Below are 16,490 nucleotides of genomic sequence, written 5' to 3'. Positions count from 1 at the left end.
TTGACTTACAAAGGTGGCTATGGAATAGGCAAGTTGGGAGTATTCTATCCTCTTTTGTATTAAAAGACCTGGCAGGAACAGCTCTACAGTATTTTATTCTCCCAGTTGCTTTGAGCGATCTCCTCTTAAATACTACTGCTGCCACGTTCTAATTTTGGTCGTGAAGCAAGTGTGACTAGTGCTGCCTCTCTGTGGTCGAACGAAGAATCACTGTGAAGTGATGTCTTCGTGATTTTGGCTGTTGTTTCCACAGCCTATCCAAAAAGTTGGGCACGCAAGCGCAAAAGGCAGAGTTCCTGCTTTCTGGCAAAAAGGTTAGAAATTCTCGCTGAGCTGTGATTGCACAGCCCAGCACAGCCACCCGGCATGGAGCACACGACTAGTTACCTGGTTGTGACGGGAGTTGAATAATTTCCTATTCTTTGGCTGACGTCTTTTTCAATGCACTGTATTTGATTGCAGATAATATTACTAAAGTAATTTATTTTTCAAATAGGCAATGTGCTGCAGCACTTCAGCACGTAAGGTATGGCCGCCCCTGCTGGGTTGGTCAGCACCACATCTAGAATATTCTTCCCTCTAGTTGGTTCCATTAATTTCTGGTTCAGCTGACCACCTTTGTGATCTTTCTCCATGAATAAATTAACGTATTTACCATCTGTTGGTCATATTTTCTGTCATTCTCATTACCTTCATAGTTAACATTTATTTCGTAAATTGAGATCACCAGCTACTATCACATTCCTTGTGGAACAATCAAAAAAATTACTATGTTTTTTCAGAATTTCATGATATTTTATATATCGTCGTTGCCGGGACAAAACCTCCTATGTGATATTATTTTTGGAGATATACAGACCCGCAGCACATACATTATGAAGAGCGAGAATGCCTTGACAATATTGCACCTTAGATGGTAGAACCTTGCCGGCCAAAGTTCTAAGCTAAAATGTTTTACATATGAGGTTTTGTCCTGACAGCAATCATATATATTCTTAATTTTGAAATTAACTCATCGTCAAATTGTTCAGAACTACTCAAAAAAAACATTTTTCATGTCCAACCAAAATGCACAAAAACTAATAAAATATATACTACAAGTATGCATTCAATAAATGATGCATTCTGATGAAATGATGACAATTGGAATTACTAATTAATTTTTCAACAAGTAATCAGTAAAATTACAATTACTTCACAGAACCCGAGTCTTTAGCGAATAACTTTTTTTTTTACAGGGGAACAATACGAAGTTTGCAAAGAAAAAAAATTACATTATTCTGTTTTGTGTTTTGTTAGCATAGAGACATTAAGTGACTATTATCACTATGCGAGATTAAACAAACTTTCAAAGGCTTGCTCTCAAGCAAAGTTTGAATGCCACATTCATGTTTTCATTACTTTCAGGATAGCCAATTCAAAATATTTATTCAAATAGAGGAATGGAAATTTCTTAACCCCTTCGCAATCACATTTTTATTCCAGCTCCTGTGGGTGGGGGTGGTAGAATAATATCCATGGTATCCCCTACTTGTCGTACGACCCGACTAAAGGGTTGTTGTTGTTGATGATGATGATGATGATGATGATGATGATGATGATGATGATGATACTTGTTTAAAGGGGCCTAACATCTAGGTAATCGGCGCCTAATGGTACGAAATGAGATGAAATGAAGTGAAGTGACAAATTAAAAGCCTACAAACATCCACTGACCACAATTCAAAACGTGAGGATGAAAAATGAATGGATGGATATGAATTTAAAATGATCAGTGAAACCGACCCACAGTGCCTCACATGCACAGAAGCTGGCGTAGAACAATAGTAGTAATGACCAAGGGACTGCTTCTATAGCACAGTACTCAATCGATGATACCTGTAGTCGAAAGGGGTCCAAAATCCAAGTCAGCAGCCCCTCATAATGGTACATATTGCTAGGAAAGTAGAACCATGGTATCTGTCATGTTGCGGTACTAATCAAGAGTACCAACTAAAGGGGGGACCTGGGACTCTCAAATTGGGAGTGTGGATTGCTCAGTCTGCCTTTGCTTCCACTTACTTGTGCCAAGCTCCTCTGTTTCATCTCTGCTATACAATCTCCCTTGGTCAACTCTTGTTCTTCCCTGATCCCGACAGTATTAGGTTTTCAAAGCCTGGGATATTTTTCATTTTCACACCCTCATGGTCCTTCCCTTTCTTTTGCCAATACCTTCATTTTTCAAAGTGTCGGACCTCTTCCATGTTCTTTCTGATTAGTAATAATAGAGAATGGTTGCCCAGTTGTACTCCCTCTTAAAACAATAACCACCAATAACACCTTCTCGACCACATACTACACAATTATGTAAATTTCAGCGAGTAACCACAACAATCTGAGAGTAAATGGATGAGTGTGCTACGTTTTCTGGAATTATACCCTTGGTGCAACAACTTACAAGTGCTGGGGTACCAAAGTTGCCAAGCTCTCAACGTGATTTATATCAATTACTAGAACGTAACAATTACAATTTTATTTTCAGAAGTAAATTATGAGGAAAAATTACAATTTATGAAAAATAATGATTAAGAGTAAAAATTACTAAAATAATAGAAGTAATCCAATTTCTTTTACTCAATTACTTCCCAACTCTGCTTATTGCTTCTAATATCACATTCTATCCTCTTCAATATAACTAGGGAGCATCTTTGCAATCTCTGTGAGATTACTCTAATAAATCATCCTTTTTTTTTTCGCTAGTGGCTTTACGTCGCACCGACACAGATAGGTCTTATGGTGATGATGGGATAGGAAAGGCCTAGGGGCTGGAAGGAAGCGGCCGTGGCCTTAAGGTACAGCCCCAGCATTTGCCTGGTGTGAAAATGGGAAACCACAGAAAACCATCTTCAGGGCTGCCGATAGTGGGATTCGAACCTACTATCTCCCGGATGCAGTTAATAAGAATGTATGCTAATCATTTAGAAACCTCACATGCACCAAAATGTTAAAAATATCACAGCAAGATCATACAGCTATAATGTACTTTCGTTTTACTTCCTGCTGATTATCTGGAGATTTTGTGGTCAAGTGTAGTTTCAGAAAGGCCGAAAGCTACAAAAACAAAGACTAAAAATTAACTATATTTTTCATTAATGATGCACATATTACATTCCATACATTAATTATCTACAGATTTCAACAGTTTTCCAATTCAGTACAAGTGTGAAAATAACCCACACAAAAATCTACAGATATTTCTAATCTAAGAAGTACAAACAAAGCTTATGTACAAAAAGATGTCATGCATGCCCACATGGTGCCACATTAATAACAAAAGCACCTACCTGCACCTCATCCAGTACAAGTCCAGCACCAACCATGCCAAACCCAGCTACCAAGAAGGGGATAAATACTTGCACCGAAATTGACCAAACATTCTCTGCTACATCTTGGGGAGGCCGACTTGAAAGAGGAGACACCTTTACTTGCATTATATCTAGCAGTTGATGGGTTTCCCCTTCAATTTCTGGAAATGCACCTCCATCTGAATCACCGCCCTGGTCATGATTCGATGTTGTCATTTTGCGTGCTTTTCGCCGTCTGTTCAAATGCTGATGTTTATTACGAGCACCTGCTGACTTCCCAGGCATTTCAAAAAATATAAAGCAAATTCCACTGAAACAGAAAAATTAAGAATTAAAAATGACTTCCACTGACTTCATGAAACGCTTATATATTTTATGTTCTGAATTCTAAGGCAAACTCAGGATTCACTACTTTATGTATGCTTCTTAAGAGACAGTCAAGCATACATCAGATTGTTCTTTACTCCCACACCTGCCAGAAAACCCAGATCCTTAAATCAAGATCTGTGTACAAGGATCTGGGTTCCATACATCAGATTGTTATTTTTACTCCCACACCTGCCAGAAAACCTAGATCCATAAATAAAGATCTGTGTACAAGGATCTGGGTTCCAGGGAAGCTCTCAACTCATGAGTCAAATGTAACACTAGGAAAAAGTATGAATATTAATACCAGACAACATCTTTCAGTGGACCAACCTATACCAGCAGTCAAGGTTTCAAGAGAACATTATGTAAATTCAGACCTTATTGTTTTTCATATCAATCTTCAATCTATTAGAAATAAGCTAGGTGAACTTGAAATATTCTTGAACTCATTTCCAGTTGATATTTTATGCATTAATGAACATGGTCTTGTAAAGGATGAGGTTGGTTTTTATATCCCAGTAGGACATGAGATAGTTACATATTTTTGTAGAAGTAGGACTTCAAATGGGGGAGTTGTAGTATATGGAAAAATAAACTCTAATATGAAATACACTGTTTTAGAATTAGAGGAGTACTGTACAGAAAAGTTATTTGAAATGGCAGGGGTGATATTTACCGATATTTACCGAACACCAGATTCTGATATTCATGCCTTTCTGAACATGTGGGATCATTTTGCAGAGTCCTTAGCGAGGTATCGGAATTACACAATCTATTGCATAGGTGATAATATTTTAGTTGAATCATCCATCAAAAAACAATTTTGTGATATTCTCACGTCTCATGATTCCTATTTTGCCAATAATGAATCCACCAGGAAAAATTCTTGTCTGGACAACATAAACACTAATGTTCAAAACAGTGACTTCACATGTGGTGTTACAGAGCATATATTGTCTGACCACAGTGGTCTTTGGCTAAAATTAAAAACTGATTTAGAAAAGCAACATGACAATAGGCAATTTAAACATTTCAGGAGGTTGGGAGAAAATAATATTTTAAAGCTAAGAAAATAATTAATTCACATAAATTTTGAAAACATTATACTAAGCTCTAATAATGCCTCGGAAGCAACTGAAAATTTTATACAGTTACTAGTTTACCGTGTGGAAGAGTGCTGTCCTTGAACTACAAAGGTAATTAACAGATCAGGTAATCTCAAAGGGAAGCATAAAGGGAAATGGTACACTCATCGCCTCGCAACTATCAGGAATTTAATGATGATCTATTACAATAAAGTAAAGCAAGGAAAAGAAACAGATAAAGAAAATTATACCCTCATTAAAAAATCTACCATAAGGAAATTCAACTGGCAAAACAACAATCTAATGATTATTTTTTATTTTTTTTATTTTTTAAATTTTTTTCTAGTTGCTTTACGTCACACCGACACAGATAGGTCTTATGGCGACTATGGGACAGGGAAGGGCTAGGAGTGGGAAGGAAGCAGCCATGGCCTTAAATAAGGTACAGCCCCAGCATTTGCCTGGTGTGAAAATGGGAAACCACGGAAAACCATTTTCAGGGCTGCCGACAGTGGGGTTCGAACCTACTATCACCCGAATACTGGATTATTTTATTAATAACTCTAAAAGTAAATGTAAGGTCCATCATAAACAATGAAATTGGGAGGGCAAAGAGGGAGAATTCTGTGCCAATAGAACCGAATGTACTTAATGAATACTTTATAAACAGTGCCAAACATACAAATATCAGTAACACCTCTGGAGACAATGAAACTGCACACAACAATCTACTAAAGAACAGTGTAACTCCTGAAAATAACAGACCCCCCTTTAAATGGCAAGTTATAAACCCTAAGAAAGTCTGCAAAATAGTTTCAGAACTAAATTCTTCAAACTGTGAAGACTACTATGGCATAAGTAATTTTATTCTAAAACAAATTATTGACATAATAATAATTCCTCTACCTCGCCTCATCAATTGGATACTGGCTGAGTGGATTTTCCCAGACTGTCTAAAAATTACAGTTACAATTCCTGTGTTTAAGAATGGAGATGTTATGGGTCCAGGCAGGTATCGACCCATTTCAATTGTTCCAATCATATCTAAGATAACAGAACATTGTATAAAGGAACAGCTATCTGTATATTTTGAAAAGTATAATTTACTAAATGCTGCACAGTTTGGGTTCAGAACAAATAAATCCACCATTAAAGCCTTGGAAGCTGTTGTGACTGAAGTAATTCAAGGCTTTGAGTCTCACCACATTACTGTTAGACCTCTGCAAAGCTTTTGATTTAGTACTGCACAATATACTAATAAATAAGCTTAGCTACTATGGCGTGAAAGATTTAGAGTTATTATTAATTACATCCTACCTCAATGACAGGTATCAAATTGTACTGGTAGAAAACAATCTTGGACTCTCAAAGTAAAAACAGGGGTGGTTCAGGGTTCCGTTTTAGGAACCTTCCTCTTCCTTGTGTATATAAATGATATTGTTAGTAATTTACCCTGTAGTCAGTGCTCTATGCAGATGACAAAACAAGCAATAGAGACTTAAAATATGTTGAGGAGGAAAGGATAGAAATGCTACACAAATCATCCTCTTGGTTACAGGCAAATAAACTTATCATAGGATATAAACTTCATGGTTCTGATCCGTACTGAACTGTAATTTCAATATAATTATTAAATTACTGTTGTAACAGTCCACCTTTCAATACTATAATATGCAATAAACTTATCCCTAATAATAACAAGACAGAAGTGATCTACTTCCATTTAATTAATTCAGGTTTGGGTAATAATGATCAAAATTCTGTCAAATTATTGGGATTGTATCTGGATTGTAAATTAACCTGGAACACACACACACGCAAAAGTTATGTACAAAACTGGCTAGAGTGATATTTTTGCTTTGCAGACTTAAAGGATCAGTTAATAGTAGTCAGATGATGAGTGCATACTATGCCTTCTTTCATTCACACTTATCATATGGTACCAGGTTATGGGGTAACTCAACAGGGGCTCAAGATGTGTTCAAGTGGCAACAGAAGGCAATAAGATGTATTAAAAGTAAGGCCACAAGGGAGTCTTGTAGACCTATGTTCCGAGACCTTGCAATTATGACTCTTCCCTCATTATACATTATATCATAGTATACTCAACATTAAAGAAAATCTCATCGACCTAACAACTTGCAGCAATGTACACTCATATGGCACAAGATATAGGAATGATTTAGATTTACCACATGTTAGGCTGAGAAAAACACACGAAAACTATAGGTATAATTGCATTAAATTATTCAACAAACTACCTGCCCAAGTAAAGGATATGCCCCTATGTAACTTCAAAAGAACCCTTAAAAATTGGTTGACATCCAATAGCTTCTACTCAGTATCTGAATTTGAAGAAAAAATAACAGTTTCAAGGGGGATAATAAAGGCCAACGCCATCCTAACATGTTGGTAAATTAGTAGTTATTTATCACTCTCTTGGACGAATAGTGTTATATTTTTTTAAACTTTTGTGTACCTATGTATTTAAATTTTTTTATGAAAACTAAAGTCAGTCAGTCCGGCCATTCTAACTGGTCGATTTCCTTCATTTTTTAAAACTGATAGGTATTCATGCACAGATTTGTCAACAGGTACTATAAATCACTTAACTTCTAACTTCCTCAAATTATTTGATTTTTAACATTTTTTGTCTCTTTGAAGCAATCATATCTTTGGTTCTAATTGAGGTACGGAGTTTGTTTGAGCCTAAGAACACTCAGTGGATCAAGCTTTTCCTTTCAGCTCTTAACTATTCAAATTTGTTGATTCTGAGGAAAGTTATGAGTTCACATTCCATTTGATGTCTCATTTCTTCAACATTTTTTCTCACTGAAGCAATATCTTTCATTCTAATTGAGGTATGCAGTTTGTTTTGGTCTAAAAACACTCACTGGATCAAGCGCTTTCTTTTGAGGTAATAACTACTTAAATTGGTAGATTCTGAGAAAAGTTATGAGTACATTTGTCTCCATCCATGACGAAGATCTTTGAAGGACTTTTCAACAGCTCGGCACGTAGTGTTGTTCCAAGGAACGTTTAATTCAATTTACATTCTATTACCACAGCAGATCATGTGCTTTATTTCATTAACTCGAAACTCTGCAAATACGTCCGTGAGGATAGTAACGAACAACACCATACTTTGTACATTGCGGGCGGAGCCAGCGGGGAAACTGCTAGTATAGTTGTATTTATTTTCTGTGCTTAATGAGATACTTGTAATATTTTGTAACTATGCACCTATGACTCTGTCCATTGCAACTGCCAGTTGGCTAACGACAACAACAATTATTCTATTCTATGTTTTCATGTAACTGACTAATCTTTTCCCTTATAAAACGTTTTAAAACCAAGTAAGCCAGGGGTATTCAAATGGCGGACTCCGGTCCGGATCCAGACCCTGATGCCCTTTTCCTCCATACCAGCACAGTTTATATGATGCTGAGAGCAAGAAAGAAGGGGAAGGATAATTAAAAACAGTAAAAATATATTTGAGAGTAATTTATGACTTATAAATTCCCTGGTCTAAAACAATATTTACTCCACAAATGGAAGCATCAAATTTTGAAGATATGACTGAACAGGTTTCTTATGTACTATCTCAGAACAAAGGAAGGCAATACAAATGTCTTGAACAGTATGCTGGATCTTAGGTAGGGTAAAAATTTAATTTGTCAACTCTGAAACTGTGAAAGCGTGCCTTACTGAAATGGTCAGAACGTTATTTCCAAGTGATGCGAAAGTGATTCAAGTCGTGAAAGGTGTACCACTCTATGCTGCTACAAATGTGCATAGGGTAGAATTTTTATCAATATATGTTTGTACTAAACTCAAGTAGGAAATGAGTGTTGCTTCTATGTACTATCTGTTTCTGGACATATCTTCAGATACAACTGACTCCACTCAACTGTGGTATAAGTTTCTTTAATGGTGTTCAATTTGGGGAAGAATGGCATGACTTCAAGACTAGTGAACACAGCCGTGAAGAAGACTCATATTGGGCACTATGCGTAGTGTATCAGAATACGATATGAAATAGGAAAACCTGTTATTGGTGGGAGCAGATGGTGCTCATAGAATGGTGGGAAAACCAGATGAGCTCTCATTAAATAATTCATTCATTTATTAATTTATTTATTTAACATAAACCTTCACAGTATTTATAAAAGGCCAGACCCCCTACATGTACAGCCCCTGACCTGTTGAAGTAATCATCTACTATAAATCCTTTCTTGCTAATTGCTTTACGTCGCACCGACACAGATAGGTTACTATAAATCCTAAACTAAAACAATCATATACACTATTTACAGGTAAAGTAACAAAGTATAATGTACCAGTACACACGTTTCTCATTTACACATCCTTTCACTCCCTGGTTCATTCTTCCACATATTTGCACACATTTTCTCATCGCTTGTGTTTCCTAACATAATATTTAGCTATATTTACATTTAATGTTGGTGGGGAGGTCATTCCAAAGCCGCACTGAACGAGCGAAGAAGCCTAGTTTGTAGGACTAATTTTGCGCAAAGTGGGGTATAACACACCACTTTGCCCCTGCCAAGGGAGCTGTAGGGTAAGGAGAGTCTAGGGAATAGTGAAAGGTGAACGTCCCCCGAGAGAGACTTTTGTAAGAATGGGACATCTTTGTTTATACAAGGAGACTATTGATTGGAGGGAAGGCAAACAGCTGTTCTTGCTAATTAGACGTTGAGCACAACGTTGGATTCCTTCTAACTTATGAAATTTAGTTGCAGTAGTAGGGTGCCGGGCAGGTAGACCATAGGTAAGTATAAGTCTCACTGGTGTCAGGTAAGCAGTCTGTACGGAATTCAACTTGCATCCATGGAGACTTCTGTGGATAAAACCGAGCACTCTGGCAGCTTTGTATCTCACTTCGTTTGTTTTTGTGTTCATCTTAGTTGGTCAAAAATTGTTATTTCTAGCAAATGTATGGTTTTTAACTTGCTTAATATGTACATTATTAATTTTATATATACAATCTATTGGGTTTCGAGACCTACTTAACCTAATGTATTTACATGTGCCAGCATTAATGTTGAGACTGTTGAGGTAACACCACACCGCCATTAGTGTCCAAGTCAGACTGTAACTTCAAAGAATTATCTGCACATTGTATATCCCTGTACATTACTGTGTCATCAGCGAACTGAGCCATAACTGAGGTCATACTTTTAGGTAAATCAGAGACAAATGCATTAGATAATAAAGATCCCAAGATGGTGCCTTGACTAATCCCGAGGTTACCTTAACAATTAAAGATCAGACTCCATCAGACAAAACACGCCGAGCTTGATCCTCGAGAAATGACTTCAACTATGCCAGTACACTTCCCATGATACTCATCTGTCTTAATTTTAACAAAAGTCATTCATGCAGGATTTGGTCAAAAGCTTTAGCCCAGTCCAAAGCCATGCAGTCTACCTGAGCAATCTCAGATTTCTCCAGGGAAAACTGTCACTCATCAATAAACTTTGTTAATAAAGTACTGCAGGATCTTTCTGAAGAAAACCATGCTGGCTTTCACTTAGCAGATTACCTTCCCAGAAGTATTCCCGTCTATTGGAGGCTACTAGCTGTTTAATACATCTTCAAATGTGGGGTGCGAGAGACACCGGGTGATAGCTGTCAATGAGTGATTTTTCCCTTTCCTTGAAAATCGGAACTACATCAGTGCACTTCCAGCCTCGAGGCAGTGATCTGCAGTGAAGAGACAGGTTGAACGGTTCACAGGGGGTGGTGCCACTGACTCGGCACAGTCACGGAGTATACAGCTGGGTATTTATTTCATCAGGGCCGCTCAATGCATGGGGTTGAGTCCTCTTCAAACCTGCTAGTATCTCAGCTTCCGAGAAGTTGAGGCTGGTGAGAGGGTGGGACAGTATGCGTCATCGACATTATCTAAAGGCTTTGCCTTGTCGCTGCAACCATTGATCTCTTCTCTCTGCGATCCTTTTCATCTCTCCATAACCTTGGCATCCCATCATCTCAACTACCTCTTGAATGCATGTGTTGGTTATATACATGTACCCAGCTTACTGTAGCTGGGAGAAATTCCCTTTAAATTTTTCACTGAAGGCTGAAGCAATGTCTGCACGTGTGGAAATGTATTTACCATTAACTTGAAAGAAGCTTGGTGCAGCACTGCCACAGTTCATTTTTTGTGGTTTCCACAGCTTTTTGGTATCAGAGCAAGCCTTGTAATTGTACTCATCATAAGCTTTCCTGATCCTATTCTTTGTGTCTTTCCATGCAGATTTGTAGTTTTCCTATTATGTTATAACAGGGAAATAAAGAGATTAAGAAGGAGGTGCAGATATGAATTTTCGGGAGGAAGGGAAGGATATTTACAGATACTTTACAGCAGAAACAGGTTCCAAGAAGGACATTCCAAGGATCATTAAGGAACAAGGGAAGTGTATGTGCGAGGACTTCCAGAAGGCAGAAGTATTCAGGCGCAGTACGTAAAGGTAGTTGGACATTCATGCAGGATTTGGTCAAAAGCTTTAGTCCAGTCCAAAGCCATGCAGTCTACCTGAGCAATCTCAGATTTCTCCAGGGAAAACTGTCACTCATCAATAAACTTTGTTAATAAAGTACTGGTCACACCTCTCAGCCACATATGTCCATCAGACTAATTTTCATTGAGTTAATTTTCCTATGTGCACGTGTAAAGGAAAATGAACCTTAAATACATCATACTCTAGGAGCAGGTAAATATGTCATGCAAACATACATTCCTACCGTGTGGTACAGTAAGGTTCATTTTCATTTACACATTAGCATAGGAAAAGAAACTGAACAAAATTTGTTCTGAAGGACTGCATATCAATATGTGGCTGGGAGGTGTGACAAGTCTTAAGGGAAATAATGGATAGGAAAAGCATTGTCACATTCATGGTTTTGGTACAGGAGCGACGATATATGAGTAAAGGACTGGAATCACAGACGACTGCAGATGTGTTATACTGTATAGAGTAGTATTTAAGTTCCAGATTTGTGAGCAAACACAGATAGACTTACACAACGTTGTGAGATGGGCAGCAGACAATGGTATATGATGGTAAACAGGATGAAACGTCATATTGTAAGAGTCGCCAAGAAGAAAGTCCTCACAGTTTTAATTATTGTGTTGATGGGCAATTGTACTTCATGGGAATCATTGCAAATACCTAGATGTTAATATAAGGAATGATCTTCATTTCAGTAATCACATTAACCCTTTGATCTACCTTTTACTTTTTGGAAAAAATTGTGCCCTTACAAACTATTTTTCTTCACTTATTTTATGGAAATGCAGACAAATATATACACGGATGTCACACACATAAACAACTCTTTTTGCATTCCACCCTCCATGTATGGTTTGGAAAAGTCCCTTTATGTAAGCAACACTAGAAACGTAGGTGTCCACATACAAAACAACCTCTCATTTAGTGTACTCTAATGAGGTATCCTTGCAGAGCCCCATATTGCACCACTTTGAATTGCCTGGATGGCTATAATTTCTTCTGAATTGGAGCCATTTTTGATGGATAGCAGCGAGTATATCGACCCTGAAGTGTCAAGGGTAGGCCTATATTACCAGTGTAAGGAAAATTTGGCAAATATGCAAGATATTTACAGACATAAGCATTGGTTTCTTTTGTTACATGATTCCAGAATTGTGGGGTTAGAAATTCACTGACCACTCACAGTTCTGTTGGCTTATCTCCTAACCTTCTCTTTACCACAGTGAATTTCATAAACAGGTTTATATGTGACATCAGTAGGTCTATTAGCTTCAAGTTCCCAATTCCAGTCATTACTGACATTTCTACCTGTTGCTGTTGTCGTACCTTATGTAAATCTTGAATTATCTGTTGGCACTGGCTCTTCAGAAATACAATCAGATTCACCTTCACCAATACCATTTGAAGATGAATTATTTTCACTTTGCACACTTTCACTTCGCACACTTTCATTGTGAATCTCAACATCAATATTCTCAAGCCAGTCATAAATAACATCATCCGTGCCACTCCAGGCCACTGCCATTTTTGTATACAAGTAACATGCAATGAGGTGTGTTTTATTTCTCTTATTCCAGGAGCAAGTTAACCGTTTACGATATAAACATTAAGTTCAGGTAGTTCCTGGCATCCGTTGGTTACATTTTAAAAAACAGAACAAACCTCGCTGGCTTGGTAACCATAAATATGCATCTATAGGTGGTCCGTGCGTGCAGATGGAAGTGTCCGTCAAAGTATGTTTGCACCTCCCACTCACTGGACAGAACATTTCATCAACGTATGGCAAGAGATTAATGAGGTTGTAAAGAAAGGTTACAAATTTCTTCACATGGTTATGAGGGTATTTAGGGGTTGTAAAATGATGTAGAGGGCCTGTAAGTCCATGGTAAGACCATAATTGGAGTATAGTTCCAAAGAGTAGTGTTATGGAAATGTTGCAAACTTTGGGCTGGGAAGACTTGACAGTAAGGAGATAAATTGCTTGACTAAATGGTATGTTCTGAGGTGACAGTGGAGAGATGGTGTGGAATGATATTAGTAGAAGGATAAGCTTGAGTGGAGCTTTTAAAAATAGGAAAGATTATAATATGAAGATAAAGGCGGAATTCAAGAGAACAAATTGGGGAAAATATTCATTTATAGGATGAGGAGCAAGGGATTGGAATAATTTATCCCGGGAAATGTTCGACAGATTTCAAAGTTCTTTCAAAACATTTTCTCTTGCTATTTGCTTTAGGTCGCACCAACACAAACAGGTTTTATGGCGATGATGGGATAGGAAAGGCCTAGGAATGGGAAGAAAGCGGCCGTGGCCTTAATTAAGGTACAGCCCCCAGCATTTGCCTGATGTGAAAATGGGAAACCATGGAAAACCATCTTCAGGTCTGCCGACAGTGGGTTTGAACCCACTATCTCCCGGATGCAAGTTCACAACTGTGCGCTCCTAACCACACAGCCAACTCGCCCGGTTTGAAAACATTTAAGAACTGTGTAACTAAACAACTGATAGGGGATCTGTCACCTGGGACCAACTCACCACCCCTCCCTTCCTTAAACCAGCCCTGCACCTCCCCTTCCCCCTCCGCTCCTTCCATCCTAGCAAACACAGCCGAACCAACAATAGACTCGATCACGCAAACGAGACCCGTTACTTTGAGAAGGCCAGGCCATTAGAGAGGACAACCACCTACTGCACACCGTAAGTTTAAGCTTTCTTCACAACCATTCCACACTTTTTACTTATCAACCCATGTTTCTCATACAACATCATTTTTTCCATTACAGATTACAACTTCATTGACGATTTCCACTAGATTACTTACAGTTTACTATGCATCTTCTTCTACCTAACACAGCTTCTCAATTTTTATACGTGGCCCTTCCGACCCCTTTATAATAAGGCAAGACACCAGCCAACATTATGAAACAATAATGAAGAAAGGGACCGCTAGATTGAGAAGATATTGAGAATGCTGCTATTTCTAAAGCCTTAAATTTTATTGGTGTTTTTTTCTCCTTATCACAGGCTTTTCGCCTGCAGGTTATATCAGGCTTGGTTTCTCAAAAATGTTTGTTCCCGCTCTCCTCCTGACCAATTTGATGTGATGGGTTTCTACTAGGATGATTTTGACAGCAATTTCAAACTGTTTTGTCATTTTTACTAAACCAATAATTTGTAAACTATGAGGTCCACAACCTCACCATGTGCTACTATATTCATTTCCATCTGCATCATTTGTTTTCTCATTCCCTTGTTTCTTAGGTTAACGCAGTTTTTAGTTTCAATTATTATTTTAAATTAACACCTGTTTCACTGAATTTTGTCACAATAAGTTGGTTTTTGCTCTGTATATTGATGTAAATATTGTATATTTGTGCTAATTTTGTTTCCGCCTAGGCTCTCTTTTGTTTTGTTTTTTCATTTGCTCTTTCATTATTTTTTTTAGCATTTTTTCAACTTATATTATGTAAATTATTCCAACCCCCCTAATTTTTTCACTGAAGATGGCTCAAGCGAGCCGAAACATGTTTGAATTTGTTTGCTCCGTCTAATGACGGAATATATGATGTATTGAACAGGAGGATACTCTCATTTTTCGCCATTGTAAAATGAAAACAATACTGCCTGCGAATTGTTGAGGCTCACGATAAGGAAGCTCCTTAGAAGACACTTGATGCTGCTAACACTGTAGAATGCAACCAGAATGATCTGGAACAAGAAACTGCGGGAATGTTCCGCTGAGTCTTGACTCAGTGGTGAGTCAACACCGCAGTTACGAGATGGTCTTGAGTCTGTGACAAGTCACTGGGAGTGCGTCAGCAAGTGGGGAGTAAGACAGTCTTGGTTACATGAAGTTCAGTGTGTTGCATAGCGAACAACGCTGGAAATGACACTGCACTGTGAGATGTGTTGGAAAGCAGGAGTTCAATGTGCCAGAGATGGTGTGTTCATTCACATTAGTGAGTACAAAATGTGTGAAATGGAAAACTTGATTGCGAGTGAACATGTTACACGCTGTAAAGAATATGTTCACTTTCCTGATAGAGGGTCAGGTAAAATCACTGTAAATAGTAGTTTAATAAATTTAGTCAATAGTAAAAACTCTCCGAGTAGTAATTTTAGTTTCAAGGTCTCTGACAAATCGCTACAATACTACTGGAAAAAAGGAACAAAACATCATGGTTGTAATTCCTCCTCATTAAATAGCTTAATCACACTACTAATTGGTTACATGTTAATAATCAGCACTACATTAAACTCTTCTGCTTCCATTCCTATATCTTGGTAGGGTCACAAATCTGAACTTGGCCCTGGATGCCCTTCCAGACATCAACCCTATGTGGAGGGATTAATTCACTACTGTGTGTTTCTGTGGTGGTTGATAGTGTGCTATACCAATGTGTGTGTGTATAAGAAGAGGTGGGTATTGATAAACACAAACACTCAGTCCCCAAATCAGAGGAATTAACTATACATGATTAAAATCCCAGACCTGGCCTGGAATTATACTCTGGATCCTCTGAAATGAAGGTCATGATGCTGACCATTCTGTCAAGCAGTCTGAAAGTACAATCCACCCTGTAAGTCTATTAATATTCAGAGTTTCACATAATGGTTTTATTTCTAATTTTGGTATTTCTCTCTTCATCACAGGTAACCACCTGTCATCATTCTCGACTGTCTGTACCAGGAATCATTCTCAATACATTCAAAATATCCCTAGTTTATAAGATATTTTGTGATTTGTGTTGTAGGTCCCACAAGTGACGTTGAAGTTAGTGAACTATGGGCAAGGGCCGAGTGGCCTAGTAAGTGGTCCTGAAACTTGGTATCCTAGTTGAATCGTTTCATGCAGAAAGGGCCTTAGTCCACTCTTCTTTACAAAAATTAACATTTTCATATCAGTGTGTTGTATACTCCTAAAAGCATGTATTCATGCTGAAGAGGTTTCAGTCTGGCTTCACAGTAGTCAGTAAACGAGGAGTCTGAGCACTATGCAAGGAAAAAGGCCCTCAGTCACGGACTCGAGCACATTCTCTATAAAACCACGGTGCTGCTATCTAGCTAGCTAGCTAGCTACCTACCTACCTACCTACCTATCGGCAGATGTAAACAACAGTAATTGATTATGTTTTGTTTAACTACAGCAGAT

At 38.0% G+C, this 16,490-nt stretch overlaps 1 protein-coding gene across 16 annotated transcripts in view; it reads right to left on the bottom strand.

The window, feature by feature from the left end:
* LOC136864266 (solute carrier family 41 member 1) overlaps positions 1–16,490 on the bottom strand; it is a 196,999-nt gene that overhangs the window by 105,591 nt on the left and 74,918 nt on the right. For all 16 annotated transcript variants that reach the window (XM_067141026.2, XM_067141024.2, XM_067141021.2 and 13 more), the window contains one exon: positions 3,324–3,654. In XM_067141026.2, coding sequence (XP_066997127.1) covers positions 3,324–3,629 — 306 coding nt within the window. In that variant the 5' untranslated portion in view covers positions 3,630–3,654. The remainder of the gene's footprint in view (positions 1–3,323; positions 3,655–16,490) is intronic.

The sequence above is a fragment of the Anabrus simplex genome, chromosome 2 (assembly GCF_040414725.1).
Source record: "Anabrus simplex isolate iqAnaSimp1 chromosome 2, ASM4041472v1, whole genome shotgun sequence".
Classification (NCBI taxonomy): domain Eukaryota; kingdom Metazoa; phylum Arthropoda; class Insecta; order Orthoptera; family Tettigoniidae; genus Anabrus; species Anabrus simplex.
This window is presented reverse-complemented; position numbering and strand designations above follow the sequence as displayed.